The sequence below is a fragment of the Cataglyphis hispanica genome, chromosome 13, assembly GCF_021464435.1.
Source record: "Cataglyphis hispanica isolate Lineage 1 chromosome 13, ULB_Chis1_1.0, whole genome shotgun sequence".
Taxonomy (NCBI): Eukaryota; Metazoa; Arthropoda; class Insecta; order Hymenoptera; family Formicidae; genus Cataglyphis; species Cataglyphis hispanica.
This window is the reverse complement of record NC_065966.1, coordinates 2,987,072-3,005,845: the sequence shown is the minus strand read 5'-3', so window position 1 is coordinate 3,005,845 and position 18,774 is coordinate 2,987,072. Positions and strand designations below refer to the sequence as shown.

Below are 18,774 nucleotides of genomic sequence, written 5' to 3'. Positions count from 1 at the left end.
TATAACGTTTATACCCGCCTGCTTTATATCTAGCTACTATACGCTCTATTAACTCTTTGCGGCACAGGAATTCAGGTCATAAAATAGACCCATGTTGCACAGGAATTTTATTGCGTTTTAAATCAAACAAAATTGTTATATTTTTATTAATAAAGGTATCACATAATGTAACAAAATAATATAAAATAACATAAATATAAATATAAATAACATAATAATAATAACAAAATAATAATTATTTAATCGAATTTGTTGTTAGAGGGCGGGACTCATATAGTCCCACTGTGCCACATAGGTTCATGAATGGTACTACATGAACGGTACACTATATTCAAATCACATTTATAGTTTTAAGAATATTAAAACATAAACAATAAATAAAAATATGTTTTTTTGTATTACTCCCCAAGTTGCATGGTGGGACGAATAAAATCCCACCATACTTTCATCATTTGCAAACAAATTTAATCTTTAGTTTTTATTATAAAACACTTCACTCGTTTATATAGAACTAATTTTTATATAAATTAACTTACCTCTACGATTTTTCACATAAAACCAGGAAAAAATATTATCGCAATAAACCTTCCGCTTACAACAATTGTTGAACCGGTATTAGCATGTTGAAAGTTGCCAACATAAGTGCATACATTTGTAACATTGGATGAATATATTACCAACTGCTTTACGTAAATAAGACGAAATATAAACCTATACACATGCAGCTATTGCAAAATTTCGAGGTGGGATTAAAAATGTCCCACCATGCATTACGGTGGTACCATCAAAAAGGTGGGACACTTTTAATCCCACCGTGCCCCAAAGAGTTAAAATCATGACTCAGGCCCTCGATCGACGCTCCTGGAGTCTCATTAAGACTCTCGTGCCGGTTCGAGACCTTCGCTTCAATCGGTCCCGTTTATGCACGCGCTCAATTAATCATTTCCTTCGCTGGAATATACTTTCGCGAATTCGTTAAGACATTCGATAATATTTTTTCGCGACAAACTTGATTTTCTGGAAGTTGGACGCGACCTTGTCCGTGATGGATCGCATATCCATGTAAATCTCCGATATGCGCGATACGATGCGGGTATAAGGTCATTGACAGACGCGGCGGGGATTTGTTCGACGAGATTACACGTGACCGATAACCGAGATCAGGCGGAAGCTACGGTTGAGGAAGAGAACTTTTCTGGGGCCTCCATCTCATCGAGAAAAAGCTTTCGCGAGATTTTCAACTGTATTTTTCCGATTCTCCCTCACGATGATTGTTAAAAAAAGATAAAACATCCTTCTCTGCGACGCACGTTTCACGAAACAGTGGCCCTGTTCGGCGTAATACTGGTTGTAATACAGAGTGTTCAAAAAATAAAATCATATTATAAGAAAAATATATTAAATTTTTTCTCTCTAACAAAGTCGATACGTTAAGAATGATATGATACGATACTTAAATTCGCAATTTGATTTCTTCATTTTCCCGATTGCGGTTACGCCAAAAGAGACCGTCCGCTCGATTGCGCGAACGTGAGCTTATAACATTGCATAGTGATTGCACCGAGTTGTAGCAATTACAGTATAATTTAGCGAACGCTAAGTAACGTAATAAATAAGGACTCGGATATATTTTTACTATAATTCCATTTGTTCCGCGTCCGTAAATTGTTGTCCGGGTGTTTGCCTCGTCTCTTTGGAGAAACGAGCTACCTCCGCGCGGTATATAAGCAGGATTTAAGCAAACCTCGAACAAAATACCGGATTACAAACAACGGGGCGTAGCAAGATCGTAGATTACTTCTTTGAGTGGCGCGGCTAATCTTCGCGGTGAAACATTTCGAAATTTATCGCCTTCAGGCACCCCGTCTGTCCCCCCAGATCATCGTTGTCATTGTCATCGTCATTAAATCGAGCGATATACGATTTTAATCGATCACGTCCGATCGAAAGCACGCTCGGCGCGAATATGCGCATCTCTCATCGAGAAAGTTCATGATTATAAATTCTAAATTGATTATATATATATATATATATATATATATATATATATATATATATATATATATACCGCGGTAATAATGCTCGATATTACCTATTATGATTACAGATTAATTATTGCTAATGATTATCATGAATAATATGCTTTGCATGGGGGAAAGGAGGTGTGGGGGAGGGAGAGGGTAATATCGCTTATTCATATTCACAATTGTACCGTAGCAAGTCGTCGTGAATATGTTTATTAGGTGCATACCGTGACGAAATGAATAACTCTTCTAACTGATTTCGACAGCAATCACGAACCCGGCATCGATCTCGACGCCTCGGAAGAGCCCTCTTGTTCGTTACTGTATGCGCGCTCGCGCGCGCGCGCGCGCGCACGCCTCTGGTCGACGCCCATAAAATAATATTTGCAACGATATCATCGATCGTTACACAGATACATATACACGAGCGCGCGCACGGACACACATATATTTCAAAGCTAGTCCGCTCGCCGCGATAGATGAAAAGATGAAATATGTATGTGTGCACACACAGTATATAGGACTGTAATGGAAATAAATTTCTCTCTGCAGCGCGCGAACGCACGGACGGAGATCCTGGGAGAAATAATTGGAGCGCATTCTTTTTGCCCCGTTAATACCGCGTTACGTATTACTATAATGAAATTTGCGCGCGGGGAAAAGTAATATGCTAAGGAAGAGAATCAAAGAGCGATAATCTTCCCCCGTTCTCGTTCCACCGTTGCTTCCCTACGCGTCTCATGTACGAGGACTGCTCCGTTTCAGTCGAGAGCTTCAATAGCGCAGTTTGAGAGGAAGATAAATAAAAATCTTACATTTTTTTTAAAGAAATATATCTATATATGAAAGGACAATTTGACGAAGAATTTTTCTGCGAGAGTAACTTTCATTACACTATTTTTATTTATACTCGTTTCGATCGTACATCTCGCCGATTTGTGGCGCCGTGAAAAACACCAATCTGCTGGGGTTTCCCGCATTCACATTCTCGAACTCGCGAATAGAAAACTCGCGAGTTCGCGGCGACCGTCTTTTTCCTCCCACTTGCACACACTGTAAAATGCGCGGGGAGGGAAGGGAGGAAACCCGAGGAACTTAATTCATAACTCGGCTCACGACTTCAAATTTCCCCGCGGCTTTATTGTCATGCTCGATCTTGCGACCAAGAGCGTGTCGCAAGCCCGTCGTCATCGTCATCGTTAATACACGTGCCTGCCTTTACATGCGCGTATGTTGCGCTCTCGCGTGTGTTGAATGACAACAGCCGGGAATTAGATTGTACGCGTCTACGCGTTATTGTCGTCGTTACAATGTCGAAATGAAATCGATGGTCGTGATAGCACACCGATGAAACAGCATATCTCAACACAACAATCTGTATTATTTTGTTTACTAAAATTTTTATTGCCCCGCATAGTTATTATTGTTTTTTTATTTCAGGCTTATCTCTACTGTGAGATTTAACGTTATAATTAAAAAATATTTCGACGAACTTTGATTTTTTGGCAAATGGAATCTGCGTTGATTTTTTTTTTTTTTTTGTGCAAAATAATTGCATCTGTCAAAGAATCTCGAATTTTTCTGAAATGTACTATTATTCATTGAGGTTCGACCAGTGTGATGATCGTTTCGCGGATGAAGAATTTATTGTATATGTATGCAATATGTGAGCGAGCCGCATTCGCAGAGTAATACATTATTCTTGCGCGATATAATACTACCTATTCATTATCGTCGACGAAGGTTTCGCGCAACGGAAGACATTACGTTTTGCACTATGCGAAGCTCGCACGATGCATCGTGTGAAGCAACGCGATTATTATACTGACAGATGTATAATAAACAGCCAAGAAATAAAGACATGTGGATTTTATCGCACATGACGTGAGAATACGAATACGCATACATCCTGGGATCTCAATAAATTATGAAATTAATACAAAATCTTGTCAGATGCTAAAACGTGCAATATCGATAAATAAGAAAAATTATTATTGCCTCGCAATGATTATTTTTGATGAGAAATCACAGAATTTTTTTAACTAAAATATTGAATCACTCAAACTCTATACTATTTCATACAATCATAGACATTATCGCAAAAGGTGCAAAAGAAATTGCGGATAATGACAAGGTCCGTTTCCTCCTCGAAACCGAGGTTTCTTCTGATCCGACGATTATTTCCGCAAGAAGTTAATTCCGTTCGCATTCGTTATCAACTTGACAAAGAAAGCGATGCAAATCAAATAAATAGATCGTTTCTTGATAGGAATATCTTAAAACCGGTGAATGTGTTTATATGTAAACAAATATCTCTCTCTCTCTCTCTCCCTCTCTCACTCTGTACCATATACTCATAAAAAGTTTAGTCGTATTATGTTCGCTTTTAACGTATACGCTTTACGGTATACAGGGCGTATAGTGATTTAGAGCGTGCGAATTTTTATTCCATCGGAAAGACTCAGAAGTTTATAGCAACTCACGTGTTTTTAACACGCGAAGCGAATTGTGCGTGCAGTTACGCGATGAAGACAGAGAATGCGGCCGCAATCATCCTGAGAGATTTATAAAAGTAGATAGTAGCTAAAAGAGAGTTGACTTGAACACAATTGAAAATCCTTCGTCAAGAGTCTTCCATGCGTGGCTTGATTAATTATTATCCCTTCGATCACGTCCTCATGACGCTCACGAACGCACGGAGGCGAATCTACTTAATCATCCTTAAAGGGAACAAGGTTGAAAGATCCTTGAACGGGGATAGAATTTCTTTATCTAGATCGCCGGCGAGTAAACAGCTCGAGGTGGTACGCCTTTCGAATCGATTACGGGACGAATCTCACTTTTTTTTTTCCCCCGTAAAAAAATTGTTCACACGGAATTCTCACACACTGAGATGCATCTGGATGTCGCATTTTCCAGTGGCAACAATATAAATACATAATAAATGACTTTATTTTCGATAAATTTAATTAATAACATTAATTTTTTTTTAGACTTGATCCTCTGAGGAATCTCGCGAATAATATTTCATCCAATCATCAAGTAGTCCGACAATATATGAAGATCTGATGACAGTTGTATCACTATTAATTTTTCCATTTTATCCGATCATTTTTTTTTTTTTTTGTCAGGATTATTTTTATCAGGATTTTGTCGTACGCAACGAGCGCAACATGCTCGTAAAACAGAGGAAGAGATCATCTTTGGAAAGACGGATGTTTGGAGCGGTAATTAAGACGATGTCCGATGGATAGAGGTTTGTTTTCAGAAAAAGGCCGCCGTGTTACTTTCATTTTCCTTCCTCTTCTCTCTCCCTGATGTGTTCTGGTTTTAGTTGCACGACTTTTCCCCTTTTTCCTTTTGCTGTCCTTTTGCTGTTGGTCGTTCGATCGATGTCGTGCCCAAGGGATGATAAAAATAAAGAGGTAGAAAGAGAAAGAGAGAGAAAGAGAGAGATAAAGGGAGCGTAAAACCACGCATTGCCTTTTTCGCAAATTTTTTGCGATACGCGCATACGAATACAATTATTGCTTTTTAGCATACGTGACGTTTTATTTTCCATTATACTGGGATATCAAGGGGAAGATGAGGAAAGCATGTAGATAAATAAATGGATGGATTTAAGCAAAGGGGAAAGAAAGGGAATCGCGATACTCATGGACATTTCCGTCGCGAATGACGGAAATAAAAGTGGCGAAGAGATCGACGATGCTCTCAAGTTTTTCGACTGACTGAATCTTCCATTTTTATTATCGATTATCAATCGGATATCCTTTAAGATCTAATACGCGGCGATCGCCATTTTGATGCGTTTTAATGATATTTGAATTTATATGAAAAATAATTTAGATTAGATATATATAGGTAGAAATAAGTGTATTTTGTATTATAAAATAGAATTTTGTCTCAAATTATAAATTATCTTGTATAAATCATCTATAAATTATATATAAATCATCATCAAAATGTGAGACTTTAAATAGAAAAAAAAAAAATTGATTTCTATAATAAAAGAAATTTATATTAGATATTAAAAATAATATTATTAGATATTAAAAATATATTAGATATAAAAATAATATTTTTTTGAGACACACTAAGAAATTTTCTGACTCGTGTATATGTGTGTCTAATTTTTCATGATTAAGATAAGTTATAGAAAGATGAAAAAAAATATATTAGAGATAAATAGGAAGACCATTCACACATCGTCATGATCTGCAATTCGAGCCCCACCTTTGCGGAGAATTAGCGCGATCTTGTTTAACTTGATAAATCAACCGTGGAGAGAGAGAGAACTCTCTTTATGTCTTCGCGGCGCAACGTTAATTATGCTGTGCAAACAGTCAAAGGGTAGTCTGGAAAGACGAACGGATATCGGTGCAGTTTGCTCGAGAACGCGAGGGCAAATGAAGTTCATCCGACGAAAACGCATCCGCGAATCGTCTATGTGAATCGGTCAACAGTTTAATTAAAAAGAGAGACCGTGGCGATTGTGTATATGTGGCCTTCTCGAACGTCTTCGACATCGCGTGCGCTCTCCATTCACTCGACATGGCAATAATTTACGTTCAAAAAAAAAAATAAATAAATAAAAAAGACAGACTCCGATGTGCGAGCCATCAAAAAGAAATAGGTGAACGAAAGAAGAATAATCGTAAAGTGTGAAAAAAGATTAATAAGATTTTTGTTGACTCACCAACGATAGTCAAAAGAAACGCTGCTGCACTTGCGATGATAATCGCCACGCAGAAGAGCTTCATATTATTATACCTCTCCTCCTCCGCTTCTTCTACTCTCTTTCCTCGGCAGGTCCTGCACCACCCTAATGACCCGCGCCTCCGTGTTGACACTAGCGAGAGCTACGATCGCGGACGCATCGTCGAATTGTGTGTATCCGCGTCGAGTCAACTCTCTTCGCGATAAACGAAAGAAAGAGGCACGCGAGTATACTCGCGTCGGCGAACGGAACGTGCGTTTGTCGTCTCGACTGTGCGACCGGTCGCTCGGGACGTGAAAGACTGAAGAAAGGTAGCTCGTGAAGCCAGATAGCATTAGCCTCGCATACAACAGTATACAGGTTCCCTGCCGTTCCACAATCTCTGCTCCGACGAGAGAGGAGCCCAGTCTCTTTCCCTTCGCAGAGGGATCCTTCTCAAAGCGACTCACGAGTCGACCTTCTGCCGGCCGCAATAACAACGATGTCCTCGCAAACTGAGCGCTAAAGTCTTTTTTGGCTTGTTGTTACAAAATCGTCCTCGTTCAATAAATGCGTCTCGGCTGACAAAGAATCCTGCGTGTAGCGACAAGTATGAATAAAAAATAATGAACTTCACCCTTATCAATTTTCACTGATTGCTTTTTATTAGCAAGTTATAAAAATGTGCTTTTGATTTAATTTGTTTTTATTTAAAAAAAAAAGAAAATACAATATGAGAAAGAAAGTTAAAATTTTTCTTACATAAAAAAATATGCATAATTTTTCTTTTCAATTAATTAATGAATCTCTTAATGAATTAAATCTCTGACTCATATGTGATTTGAAAAAAAGTCAAATGTTCCTGAACAAAATTATATTACGCGTCATGCCTTGGCTTAAACTTTTTAACGATTTTCATATGTGTATTCGTTCCTGATATTGCGACTCGCTACGAATGAATTGACCGTGTCGCGCATCTAGAACAAAGGTTCGCGCTTTCTCTCCGTATTTCGAGCGTCCCTCTTTGTCTGCAGTCATTCATCTCAATTGCCATTGGATTGAGCTACACTTTCGTCCAATCAACGACATATTTTCACATATTCTCTTTCCGTTGCAATTCGAAAGCGTACAATGACACTTCTCGAAGCGCATATATTATTGTTGCAAATTGTATATTGAAAAAAGAAGATTGAAGTTGATTGTATATTTTTATTAATTAATGTTGCGTGTTGATACGCGAACATCGTTGATTGAATCGATACGCCTCAAATCTGCGAAAGTTTGTTATATTATAAGAGAGAGAAAATCAATTGAAATAGATTTGTGCAAAAATGCAGTTGCACGAAGAATTCGTCGATTTATTGTTGGAAATATAATCGAGTAGTTATGACGAAAGAAAAAAAAAAAAAAATTTTTTTTTTCTATAAACCGACACGATAGTGCGTAATGTTGTACACTTTGTTGATTCCGCCGATTCATTCCGAGAGCAAAGTAGTGGAGCGACCTAAGAGTTTGCTGAGGCAACACGAGGCTTCCGCGAATTTGAATGAAACTCGCGAGAAAAATAGGAAACAGCTGAGGAAACTCGCGAGTGCGAGCTCCATTCCGAGAGACGCACCTTCGTAATAATATTTTTCCATATATCAAACTATTTATGCACGAATGGAATGCATATGTTATCAGTGAATATTTCCGCGCGTCTGATCTTTTTTTCTCTCACATGCTTTCCAAAAAGCTGCATTGCTGTATATGTATAATTAATAAGGAAAATCTGTTTCATTTCTTTTTAATTCGCCTCTTTATTTTGTCAGAAATAAATTCTTTTCGTTGGCTGTAAAATTTACCAAATAAACCTTAAATTAATATGAATGGTCATAAAATATTGCATATATGCCTTTTATATATTTCAGATAGATTGCAATGTAATGGGATTATAATATTAACACAATTATTTTACATTTCAGAAGATAAAATCAGCCCTAACATCGAACATGTACAAAGTGCAAAACAGTGAAATTATAGAGACGGAAATCACTCAACATTTCGCGTATCTACACGGCGTTCTTCAAAACATGGAAACGAAATTGATAAACCAGTTGTATCAACAGCGTGATTCTCTCAAGAAGAATTTAGAAGACATCGATATGCAGCTTCAAATGCAGGAAAATAGATTGAGGATAACATTGCAGGTATGATTTTTTTTCGAAAATAAAAAATGTTTATAGAAAAGCATATTTGTCTACTATCTGCTTCGATGAAATTGTACGTAATATATTTATGTTAGTATTTTGCCAGTTTTATGTATTCTAGATTTCATTATATGATGATTGTCTTATTTAGATGGCTTCTTATGCGAGACAGACCTTTCATAAGGTAGACATACAAAATGCAATACACATTTTGGAAGAATTGGCAGACTTACCTTGTCACTTGATGTATAAAGATATAAGTCACAATTGTAAGGCAACGTGAGTAATCGACAGCGAACTCCAAACAAGTAATTAAAAGTCGCGAAGTTATGTCACGCGAGCATCAAAGGATGCAAGATTCTTTTTGCTGACTTGCGATTTTTTTATGATGTGTCTCATCACTCGTTATTAACAATTGAAATGTATCTCTCGATCTTAATATCGAAATTCATAATATCTAAAGCGTAATTTTTTTCTACGAAGCATGTTATTTTTATTATATGTATATATGAACGTACGGAACATTAGTATTAGTTATTGAATAATAATTCTATTCGATGGCAGAAATGTATTTCTCTTTTAACAGGTTTACCTTCGATAACTCGATCATCGCAGCTATAGAAAATCATTGTTCGATCCAAATGCCGCCAATGTCGTTTTATAATCTCGTGCAAACGGATGAATTACCGGATAATTACATAGTATCACCTATAAACAAGAAATCATGTACAAGTAAGAACTTCAATCTTATTGTATATCGCGATTCAAATGTAATAATTTTTATAAAAATTCGTTCTCTAGATTCATTATCATCCATTATCATCTCTTATAAAGATAATATTCTATAGGTATATAACTATAATCTTTATTTCATCTATATATAACTTTTTTAGTAAATATATTTTCTAAATTTTATATTATTTTTTAATTATTTTAATAAAATCTTCGAGAAATAATTCCACGTTTTCTGTAAAATCGGAAATAATCATAAGATATACTATTGACAGAAATCTATGAAGAATCACCATTGGTGCCATTATCAAAGAAATCAGATAGTACATCGACAAAATCCATCAAATCAGAAGATACGGAAGCAACAATCGAAAGCAAGAAAGATTCGAAACGAGAGGGTAAGTGAATTTTTCTAATGTTCAATCTTCGAATTTAAAAATCAATTTTTTTTCTTTTTTCCTCAAGATATTCCCGAATGTAAGGTAGAGATAACATACGTTGTTAATCCGTCATTGTTCTTCGTCCGGAAAGTGGCCTCGAAATCCGAATTCGGACAACTGGAAAAAGATTTGAGGAAATACGGAGACGACAAACAAAATGTAGAGCCGTCAATTAAGCTCGAACTAGGTATGAGAAAACTAAACATGAAGAATAACTGTTCGCGACCTCTTACTCAATCTATATCAATAATTTGTCGTTTGCAGATAGCATGTGTATCGTTAAACAGAGAAAATTCGATGAAAAATGGTTCCGAGGCCGCGTGAGAGCGGCGAACACGACCGATGGCGGCGAGACATTGTATAATATATTTTACTTAGATTACGGTTACGAGGAGTGTAATATACCGATTTCGAGAATACGAAACATCCCTGAGCACTTGCTAGAATTGCCACCACAGGCAATTCGATGCTGTTTACACGGTCTAATACCTAAGAATTTTTACTGGACAAACGCGAGCACAAACGATTTTATGAAATTGACGAATAGAGCTGATTGCTCGATATCTATCATTAAATCTACTCCTGATATGCTGTACGTTGATCTCTGTTTTATCTCAAAGGATAATAACATGGGTCCACAATCGATGTGCAATACTATGAAAATTATGGATTACGCACGTTTAGACAAAAATACACAACCACAAGCATCAGAAATTGCTCCTGTATATGTATATAATAAAGAAGAACTTTGGTTAAATAAGACACCAATACAAGTTCAAATTAGTTGGTTTGAATCGCCGGATAAGATTTACGTCCAAAAGATTGCACGACAAAATAATTTTTTAAAACTATTTAAAGAGTTACAGAAATATTATAACGAGGACAATTCGACGAAAATGATCGATGCACCTCGAGAAGGTTTACCTTGCGCTATGCAATGGGAAAACGGTAGTTGGCAACGCGGCGAAATTGCTGAAGTTCTTAACGAAAATGAAGTCAGAATATATTTGGTGGATTGGGGATACACTCTAATTTCAAACTGCGATTCATTACGAGTGATTCCACATGAATACACTGTATTGAAGGCACAAGTAAATTGATCCCTTTCTTTTTTATGTTGTTTATATATTATTTTTATAGAACGATGCACATAATAATTTTCATCATTTTTTTCGTTTGATTCAGGCCATAAGAATATCGTTAATGTATGTAATGCCGGAATCTGATGGAAAATGGAAACCGGAGTGTTTCGTAAAGTTACAGAATCTTTTCAAGTGCATAAAATGCGTAACAATAACTTATCGAAAAAAGATAGAAGACGGATATTATGCTGCTTGTATCTGCATCAATAATGTCGATGTTAGTCGACAATTAAAACTTGCAGGCGTCGTTAACGAATTTCAAATGACAAGAAGGTAAGTATGCTTGTATATCATGCGTAAAATTGTCGGCGAAAAAAGACTTTAATTCAAAACTGCGACATGCTCGACTTATCAAGATTATTGTTTTCTTCTTTTAATACAGCAAATTTAAGAATAAATTGCCTAAGAATCTACCATCGCCTACTAAGCGTGCTCTTTTATTATCGGAAAAACTCGATAATTCCATCAAGGATTTGTGCGATTCGTACGATGAAAGAGAAAACGAGAAGAAATCTATCAAGAAGAATGAGACTATTAAAGATCTTTTTAAAGTGGAGGTGTATATACAACGGGTGATCACACCGGATTGCATTTACGTTGCGCAGACGGAGCACGAGGAGTCAAATGCGAAAATGATGTCTGCAATGCAAAAATTCTATGATACCTATCATTCCGAATTGCGAACTAATTGGCCCGTAGATGCTCTGTGTGCCGTGTATTCCGCGAAGGATAAGTCTTATTTCCGTGCAAAAATCTTAAAGATAAAATCCTCGACAGAGGTATTGGTTTATTTTTATGATATGGGCATTGAAGAAACGGTGATGATGAAAGATATACAGATTCTGCACAAGAAATTCGCGAAAGAGCCAACGTATTGCTTCAAGGTGAAGCTGGCCGGTATTTTGCCATGCGGTGGATCATCTACGTGGCCGTCATTATCTTGTACAACACTATCTGATATTATACGAGAAAATGCATTTTGCAAATATTACATCACTAAGCCGGTGAGTTTTTTATCTTTTTTTAAGAGAGCATTTATATACGCTATCTGGTATATTTTTAATGGATTGTGATTATGATCCGTTAAAAATTATTTAATGCTAATGTGAGTAACAAACTTGAGTTCGACTTGTATCGATAACATGTATTCAATAATTACATATCCTTGCTGACATTAGTTTTATTGTGATAAATTTATCAATAATCAAGTGCAATAAAACGATGAAATATTTAAAGATTTATTTTTTAAGAATTAGAAAGAATATTAATAGCAAACTGAATTCAGTAAAGTTGATCGAAAATATAAATAAATAAAAATTTCAATATATATATATATATATATATCTTGATATTTATATCTTGTTTAAGGTTCAGGAAGAAGTTTATAAAGATGTGATATCTGTCGAACTCTGGGTAAAACAAGCCAAAATACCAGGACCATTGGCACCAACTAAAATAGAAATTAATTCTATCAACAGAATGTTAGTGGAAAAGGGTGTCGCTTTACCCATTAAAAAGTACTTAAATTAATTTATATGTATAAAGTAATTTACTTCTCATATACATTGTTTTAAATCATAATCTAATTCTCAACAGTTACTTTGCAAAATCGGATTCAATTCTTGCTGTAGAATTTAAACGACAGTTAAAGGATGATAATCAATTCGTGTTGACCGAAGAAGAAGAAGAAGTAAAGTGGATTAATAAAAAGTTTAACACTGATTTCAAAGAAATAGACGAAACAATCTCACATGAGAGTGATTCGTCGTGCCAAAATTCTAGTATTGATGTATTAATCAATTTAAGCTCCAAAAATCAGATTTGCGGTTCGATGAATCAAGAGTGTGCAATGAAATTTTCTGATTGGTTACCACCGGTTGAAATAATAGAAGAAGTATTCCATGCTATTCCGACATACGTGGACAACAAATGCAATGTATATTTTCACCCTAAAAAGCATAGTACGTTGTTTTGTTTATATAATTAATAATAAATATAGAGTTCTTCTCTCCTTTCTAAGCTTATAATCATCGATTTATAGCTATATTTGTATATTATTTATATTATTATAACAACAATATTATTTATTTATTAACATGCACTTGTCTCATATGTCTTGTTATTATTAGATGCCGATTTACTTAATTATATAGAGTCCGAATTACAAACTCTTTATAAGAACATTAAAATAAAAAAGGAGAAAGTATGGAAGGAAGGAGAATTATGTATTGCCCAATATCATTATAATAAAAAATGGTATAGAGGCCGAATTTCACAAATTTTAGGAAATACACTAATGGTAAGAATAATAATAATCCATTATACTAATAACTATTGTGTTTATAATATAATTTGAATTATGTATTTTGTAGGTGGAATTTGTCGATTATGGTAATATAGAAGAATGTGAAATGGTGCAAGTAACAGATTATATTAGATTAAGTCATATTCCTATCCAAGCCACAAAATGTATTATTAGTGGACTAAAACCGGTAATGTTACTTTATTTCAAAATTGAATATTATTAGTGATATTAATTTATTATAATTTTCTTAGCTGATACTTATAGGCTTATAATAATCTTCATAAATTTTTTTTATACAAATACAGGCATGTTCAAATGGTAAATGGATGTTGCACGATTTAGATCGTATACATGCACTTTTGGTTGATCAAGAATGCAAAATGTCTGTTTTACAGAGACAATCTACACATTTAGTTGTAAGTTACATGTCTAAAAGAGAAAGACAAAGATAGAAAACGATTGTTATAAATATAAAGTTTACATCTTTATATTGTTTTCACAAGTTTTCGATATTCATTTATTTTGTTATGATCTTCTTTAAAACAATAACTTTAAAACTTACAATAACATTTTTTATTTATATTATTTGCAGGTATCAATAACATTATTGCAACCATGGAAGTGTGATCTACTAATGTACCTTATAAATCACATGGATATGGATATTAAAATCGGACATAAGGAGTGGAATGAATCAAAAAATTATGAAAACGAAGATTTAAAATCGGATTCTACCAGCAGAGACGTTATTATTGAGAAAACGATAAATGATTACGACGAACAAGACACAGCTATTGATGTTTCAAGAGAATCTTCATCAGAAATATATATGCAGGATATTACATTTAATGAGAATGTGATAAGCGGTAATTCTGCAGAAATAGAATGTTTGAAATTAGAATCTGATATATCTATTAAACAAACCGATTTTGAAAATATATCCTGGATGGATGCAATTACCTTAGACAAGCAGTTGAACGCCTGTTCAACGCCGCAACCAGAAACGGATGAAGAAATAGATTCTTTTGATGTATATAAACAGTTGATAATTCCACATGAGACAAAGTACATTGAATTAATATTATGTTGCAATAAAGATCCCATTACCTCTTTTGCACAATTGGCGAAAAACAACGATGCCATGTTTTCTAATGTAGGCATAGAGAATTTACATGAGTTATTAAATATATGCATGAAGAAATATCTGCATGAAGCATTAATCTAATTTATATTCATCTTTTAGCTGTTTCATGATTATTACCTGCAATACAAGGCCATAATGTCAGACTTGCAAATCAATGCTCATCATCAACCATTAATCGAGTCTTTTGAAAAGAGTAATTAATCTTTCTTAATGATCTATCATAAAATAAATAGCTATATATAATTGTATAATCAGTATATAATGAAATTATCGATAATATTCATATTATAATCTTTCTTAGATACTCCATGCGTAACAAAGTTTTCCGATGAGATGTGGTATAGATGCATTATCACAAATAGTAAAAAAACTCCAGATACTCAATACATAGAAATCTCACTGTATTATGTTGATTATGGTAATCACGAATACAAAATATTGGATTTACTTTCAATGTAAGATATTAATACTACAGATTCATGTTATTTGACTTGTACAATACAAATGCAAGAATCATTTATAATAATTTGCAAAAATATGTATTTCAGAAACCATGGCTTGCATGTACCAAAGGAAGAATGGCTAGAATTGCCTGCTATGGCTATTAAATGTACATTTTGGGGGCTAAACTTTGTTTCTCGCGATCTTATTTTATTAGCATCAAAGTTGAATGAAATATATAATCAAACAGTTGTGGCTCGAATTAAGGCAAGTCTTGAAAATTACTATATTTAAAATTTACATGAAAATATTTAAATTAATTATCATTGTAGGAAATTAATGATGGAAATAGCATAGTGGCAGAAATATACAAAGACAAAACGTGTAAAGAACTCTTTTATGCTCACTTGATAGAAGAAGGTTTATATCAATTTAAGAATCCTAAGGAAGACTAAGAAGCAGTGTTAACTGTTTATGACTGTAAATTTGATTGATATTGTTTAAGTTTTATTTAAATCATATGACTAATTCACATGTACATGATTTAACAAAAAAATCACTCAGGAATTTGTAGTCACCTTTTACATAAATATAGATATAAGTTTGGTCATTAGTAGACAATAAGTTTCATATAGATATTCTTATAGACAATAAGAGAAGCGAGTATTGTATTTTGTAAGAATTTATTGATTTATTTTTGTAAGAATTTATTATACATCATATATTTTAAGGTTATATTAACTTTGAAAATATTTAGACTTACATATAATTTACAAACTATGTTAACGCTGAGTACTCTTTGCAATTTGTTCCTTTAGCACCAGAATACTTTGTCTCTGTTCAGGTGGAAGCATTGAAATTTGCTCATCTGATAATTGCAACACTTGCATTATCAAGGCCGCCTATAGAAAGCAATTATTTACATTTTATTTAGAATATATAACGTATTGCAAATATTTTTTTATCAATATAATTAAATTGTGAATTTAATAATGAATTTGATAAAACAGTATACATTAATGTGCAATAATGTTGCAAATTCGTTATAACTCTTCACATATTCATGCGATTGTTTTTGTTTTTATATTTTATTTTTGAAATGTTGATTGTTATACAAATAAGAATATTCTGTGTGCTATATATTCTATTTTTTGAAAGTATGAAGTATAAGATCTCAAATAAAAATGAAAGATTTGTAAAATGTTGCAACTATTTTGTAAGTAAAAGTTATCCTACTACATACCTTTTCTTGGTCGGATGCGCCACTGGGAATATTTCCCGCTGGAGACATACCAGCCATAAGTCTTGAAGTCGCAGAACTTGCCGACTGTGAAAGCGCAGTGGTGGAGACAGTTGTATTGCCCGTTACAGGACTTGGTATTGGCACAGTTGGTGCAGCAACTGGTCTTGGAACAACTGGTGGAACGACAGGGGTCGCTGAAGAATGAAAGTTATGAGATTTAAAAATTCCATTTAAATGTACAATTCTTATAAAAAGAATTGGATATTTAATAAAAAAATATTATTTGTACTTAACGCTCTTAATAAAAGAAAAAAAAAAACGAAATATTTACGATTAGCTTTAGTAATCCTAGGATCAATGGGCATCCTTGGATCTCTAGGATCTCTTGGATCTCTTCCGAATCTGTCAGCCCTCGGATCACGGCAAAAGCTGAAAATAATATTAATTTAATACAAGAGAGAATACAATACAGTGATCAAATCTATTTAAGATATATATATATATATATGAAACCTCTCGACTCCCTCCACAGGAAGAATGCTGTAAAAAAGAGCAACTCTTTCAATTACATAATCTCCAATTGATTTTCCAAACAACCAAAATGCACTTACTTGTCTGTAATATTAAATGTATTAGGCCCTCTCGGATCAGTGGTGACAGGTATCACCGGTGGTGCGCTAACTGGGGTGGGCTGCGTTTGAGGGGGCCCTCTTAAATCTTGATCCATCCTAGCTAAACGTGGATCTATTGGTCTATCCAATCGAAGATCCACGTCTTGACCTATGTATTTTGATTAAGTAGACATTTTTTTTAACATAGTGAGTATAATACAATTCTTCAGTAATAATCACACATTCACATACACATAATATTAAATGAACATTGAAATATATTTTTGTCTTACCCGCAAAAATAGGCGCTGGAGCATTAACAGCTGGTGGAGGTCGCGGCGGAGCCCACGGTTCCTCAATTCGTGGCTGGACTTGTTGAATTGGTTTTTCCGATGGTGTTAATACACCTGGGATAGGATTAGCCTTGTGTAACATGCTAACTGCTGTATGTGGATCCACTATCCTCATCACTACTTGTGCTTGAAGTAGAGCATATGCCAATTGAGGATTTTGCAGAAGCATTTGACGCGCCTCATTCGGATTATTTTGCACGCAAAGTTTCATTTGCTTCATCAATTCGAACATTTGTTCTGGCGGTAGAGACGCTACAGCTTTACTTATAGCTTCTGGTGCCTTGTCCGATTGAACAGCCTCCCCATATGGATTCTCAGTATTTTGCCCTTGCAGAAGACTCTGCATCTCCATCCGACTTTTCTCTGTACAAGCATTATCCACACGCAATGTTCTTCCACCAATCTCATATCCATTCAAGTTTCTCATAGCACTTAAGGCTGTTTCCTGATCTTTATATTCACAGAAGCCATATCCTTTAGGCTTGCCTGTCTCGCGATCAAAAACTAATCTATTTATAAATAAAAAATTGCATATATACTCAATATTTTCTTTGCAACTATAAAGATTAGAACAATTACATGACAAGTTCAAAAATCAAATGTGTTTTTAATGATAGAAAGAAACAAATGATTAATGTCAGAGAATTATATTCAACATATTCAATCATTTCCAAGGAATTTTATTTATATGGATGTGCTTGTATAATATATATTTAGATAATTTAATATTAAATTTACTATTTAAAATATCGTTAAAGCATTGCATTATTCTATAGCGTTTTCAAGTGTTGAAAATATGTGTACAAAAATTCAAAGATAATGACATTTAAGTTTGTTAAATGCAATTAACAGAGTAATAGAAAATATAAGATACTCACTTGAAGGACAGCACTGGTCCAACTTCGCTGAAGATATCCTTTAGATTCTCCTCTGTAGCCTCGTACGGGATATTCCCGACTACAAATCAATCGGAAACATTGTGTACATCATAACGCTAACCTCATAAAAAAATAACAACTCATATGGAACTGAAAACTTTTTAACCGGGAAAAAATAACAACTCGTACGTTAAATTACTTACCGAAAACACTTCTCATTGACTTATCCATTAGCGATTGATCCGAAATAGTTGAATTACTCATTTTCGCACTTTTGTTTTTCTCCGGATTATACAAAACACTCGAAAATCCAATTTCAACAATGTACAGAACTTACTACTACTAAATTCACTCTTGGTAATGATGTGCAAATGCAAGTGTGTACACTAACGCTCGCAACGCAATCTAGCGTTACGTTTTTATAAGAGTGCGCTTGGAAATTTTATCCGCACAGAAGCGTTTAATTGACCAATCGAAACAAAGATTTCTTTGTTTTGATTGATCAATTAGAAACTACTCTATTCCACATAGGATTTTTGAATACCTTTTATAACTGAGGAAGATAAGACTTAG

The 18,774-nt window shown here is 34.5% G+C and overlaps 3 protein-coding genes across 10 annotated transcripts in view; 1 reads left to right on the top strand and 2 right to left on the bottom strand.

Annotated features, from left to right (window-relative positions):
• The window catches only part of LOC126853984 (uncharacterized), a 51,600-nt gene extending 44,517 nt beyond the window's left edge, over positions 1-7,083 (bottom strand). Inside the window, exon 1 of the mRNA XM_050600294.1 lies at positions 6,724-7,083. Coding sequence (XP_050456251.1) covers positions 6,724-6,787 — 64 coding nt within the window. The 5' untranslated portion in view covers positions 6,788-7,083. The remainder of the gene's footprint in view (positions 1-6,723) is intronic.
• The window catches only part of LOC126853913 (RING finger protein 17-like), a 133,500-nt gene extending 117,867 nt beyond the window's left edge, over positions 1-15,633 (top strand). For 5 of the 6 annotated variants that reach the window (XM_050600088.1, XM_050600089.1, XM_050600093.1 and 2 more), the window contains 18 exons: positions 8,688-8,912; positions 9,064-9,191; positions 9,499-9,644; positions 9,920-10,042; positions 10,110-10,271; positions 10,349-11,175; positions 11,270-11,499; positions 11,609-12,230; positions 12,595-12,743; positions 12,823-13,187; positions 13,356-13,525; positions 13,599-13,718; positions 13,837-13,947; positions 14,124-14,684; positions 14,775-14,868; positions 14,977-15,130; positions 15,224-15,383; positions 15,449-15,633. In XM_050600088.1, coding sequence (XP_050456045.1) covers positions 8,688-8,912; positions 9,064-9,191; positions 9,499-9,644; positions 9,920-10,042; positions 10,110-10,271; positions 10,349-11,175; positions 11,270-11,499; positions 11,609-12,230; positions 12,595-12,743; positions 12,823-13,187; positions 13,356-13,525; positions 13,599-13,718; positions 13,837-13,947; positions 14,124-14,684; positions 14,775-14,868; positions 14,977-15,130; positions 15,224-15,383; positions 15,449-15,571 — 4,470 coding nt within the window. In that variant the 3' untranslated portion in view covers positions 15,572-15,633. Of the gene's footprint in view, positions 1-5,155; positions 5,281-8,687; positions 8,913-9,063; positions 9,192-9,498; positions 9,645-9,919; positions 10,043-10,109; positions 10,272-10,348; positions 11,176-11,269; positions 11,500-11,608; positions 12,231-12,594; positions 12,744-12,822; positions 13,188-13,355; positions 13,526-13,598; positions 13,719-13,836; positions 13,948-14,123; positions 14,685-14,774; positions 14,869-14,976; positions 15,131-15,223; positions 15,384-15,448 lie in introns of all 6 variants that reach the window. The other variant, XM_050600091.1, reaches the window with a different exon arrangement.
• A 147-nt stretch (positions 15,634-15,780) lies between these two features.
• LOC126853953 (cleavage stimulation factor subunit 2) lies at positions 15,781-18,660 on the bottom strand. 3 transcript variants are annotated; one of them, XM_050600215.1, is made up of 8 exons: positions 18,405-18,660; positions 18,202-18,280; positions 17,264-17,832; positions 16,971-17,139; positions 16,873-16,899; positions 16,691-16,788; positions 16,360-16,553; positions 15,781-16,018 (listed from the first exon to the last, which is right to left on the bottom strand). In XM_050600215.1, the coding sequence occupies exons 1-8, from the start codon at positions 18,463-18,465 to the stop codon at positions 15,899-15,901; spliced, it is 1,317 nt and encodes a 438-aa protein (XP_050456172.1). In that variant the 5' UTR covers positions 18,466-18,660; the 3' UTR covers positions 15,781-15,898. The 3 variants fall into 3 exon arrangements, with proteins under 3 accessions (XP_050456172.1, XP_050456174.1, XP_050456173.1); XM_050600217.1 differs by having other exon boundaries at positions 18,202-18,317; positions 18,405-18,658; XM_050600216.1 differs by lacking the exon at positions 16,873-16,899 and having other exon boundaries at positions 18,405-18,658.
• Between the last annotated feature and the right edge of the window lie 114 nt (positions 18,661-18,774).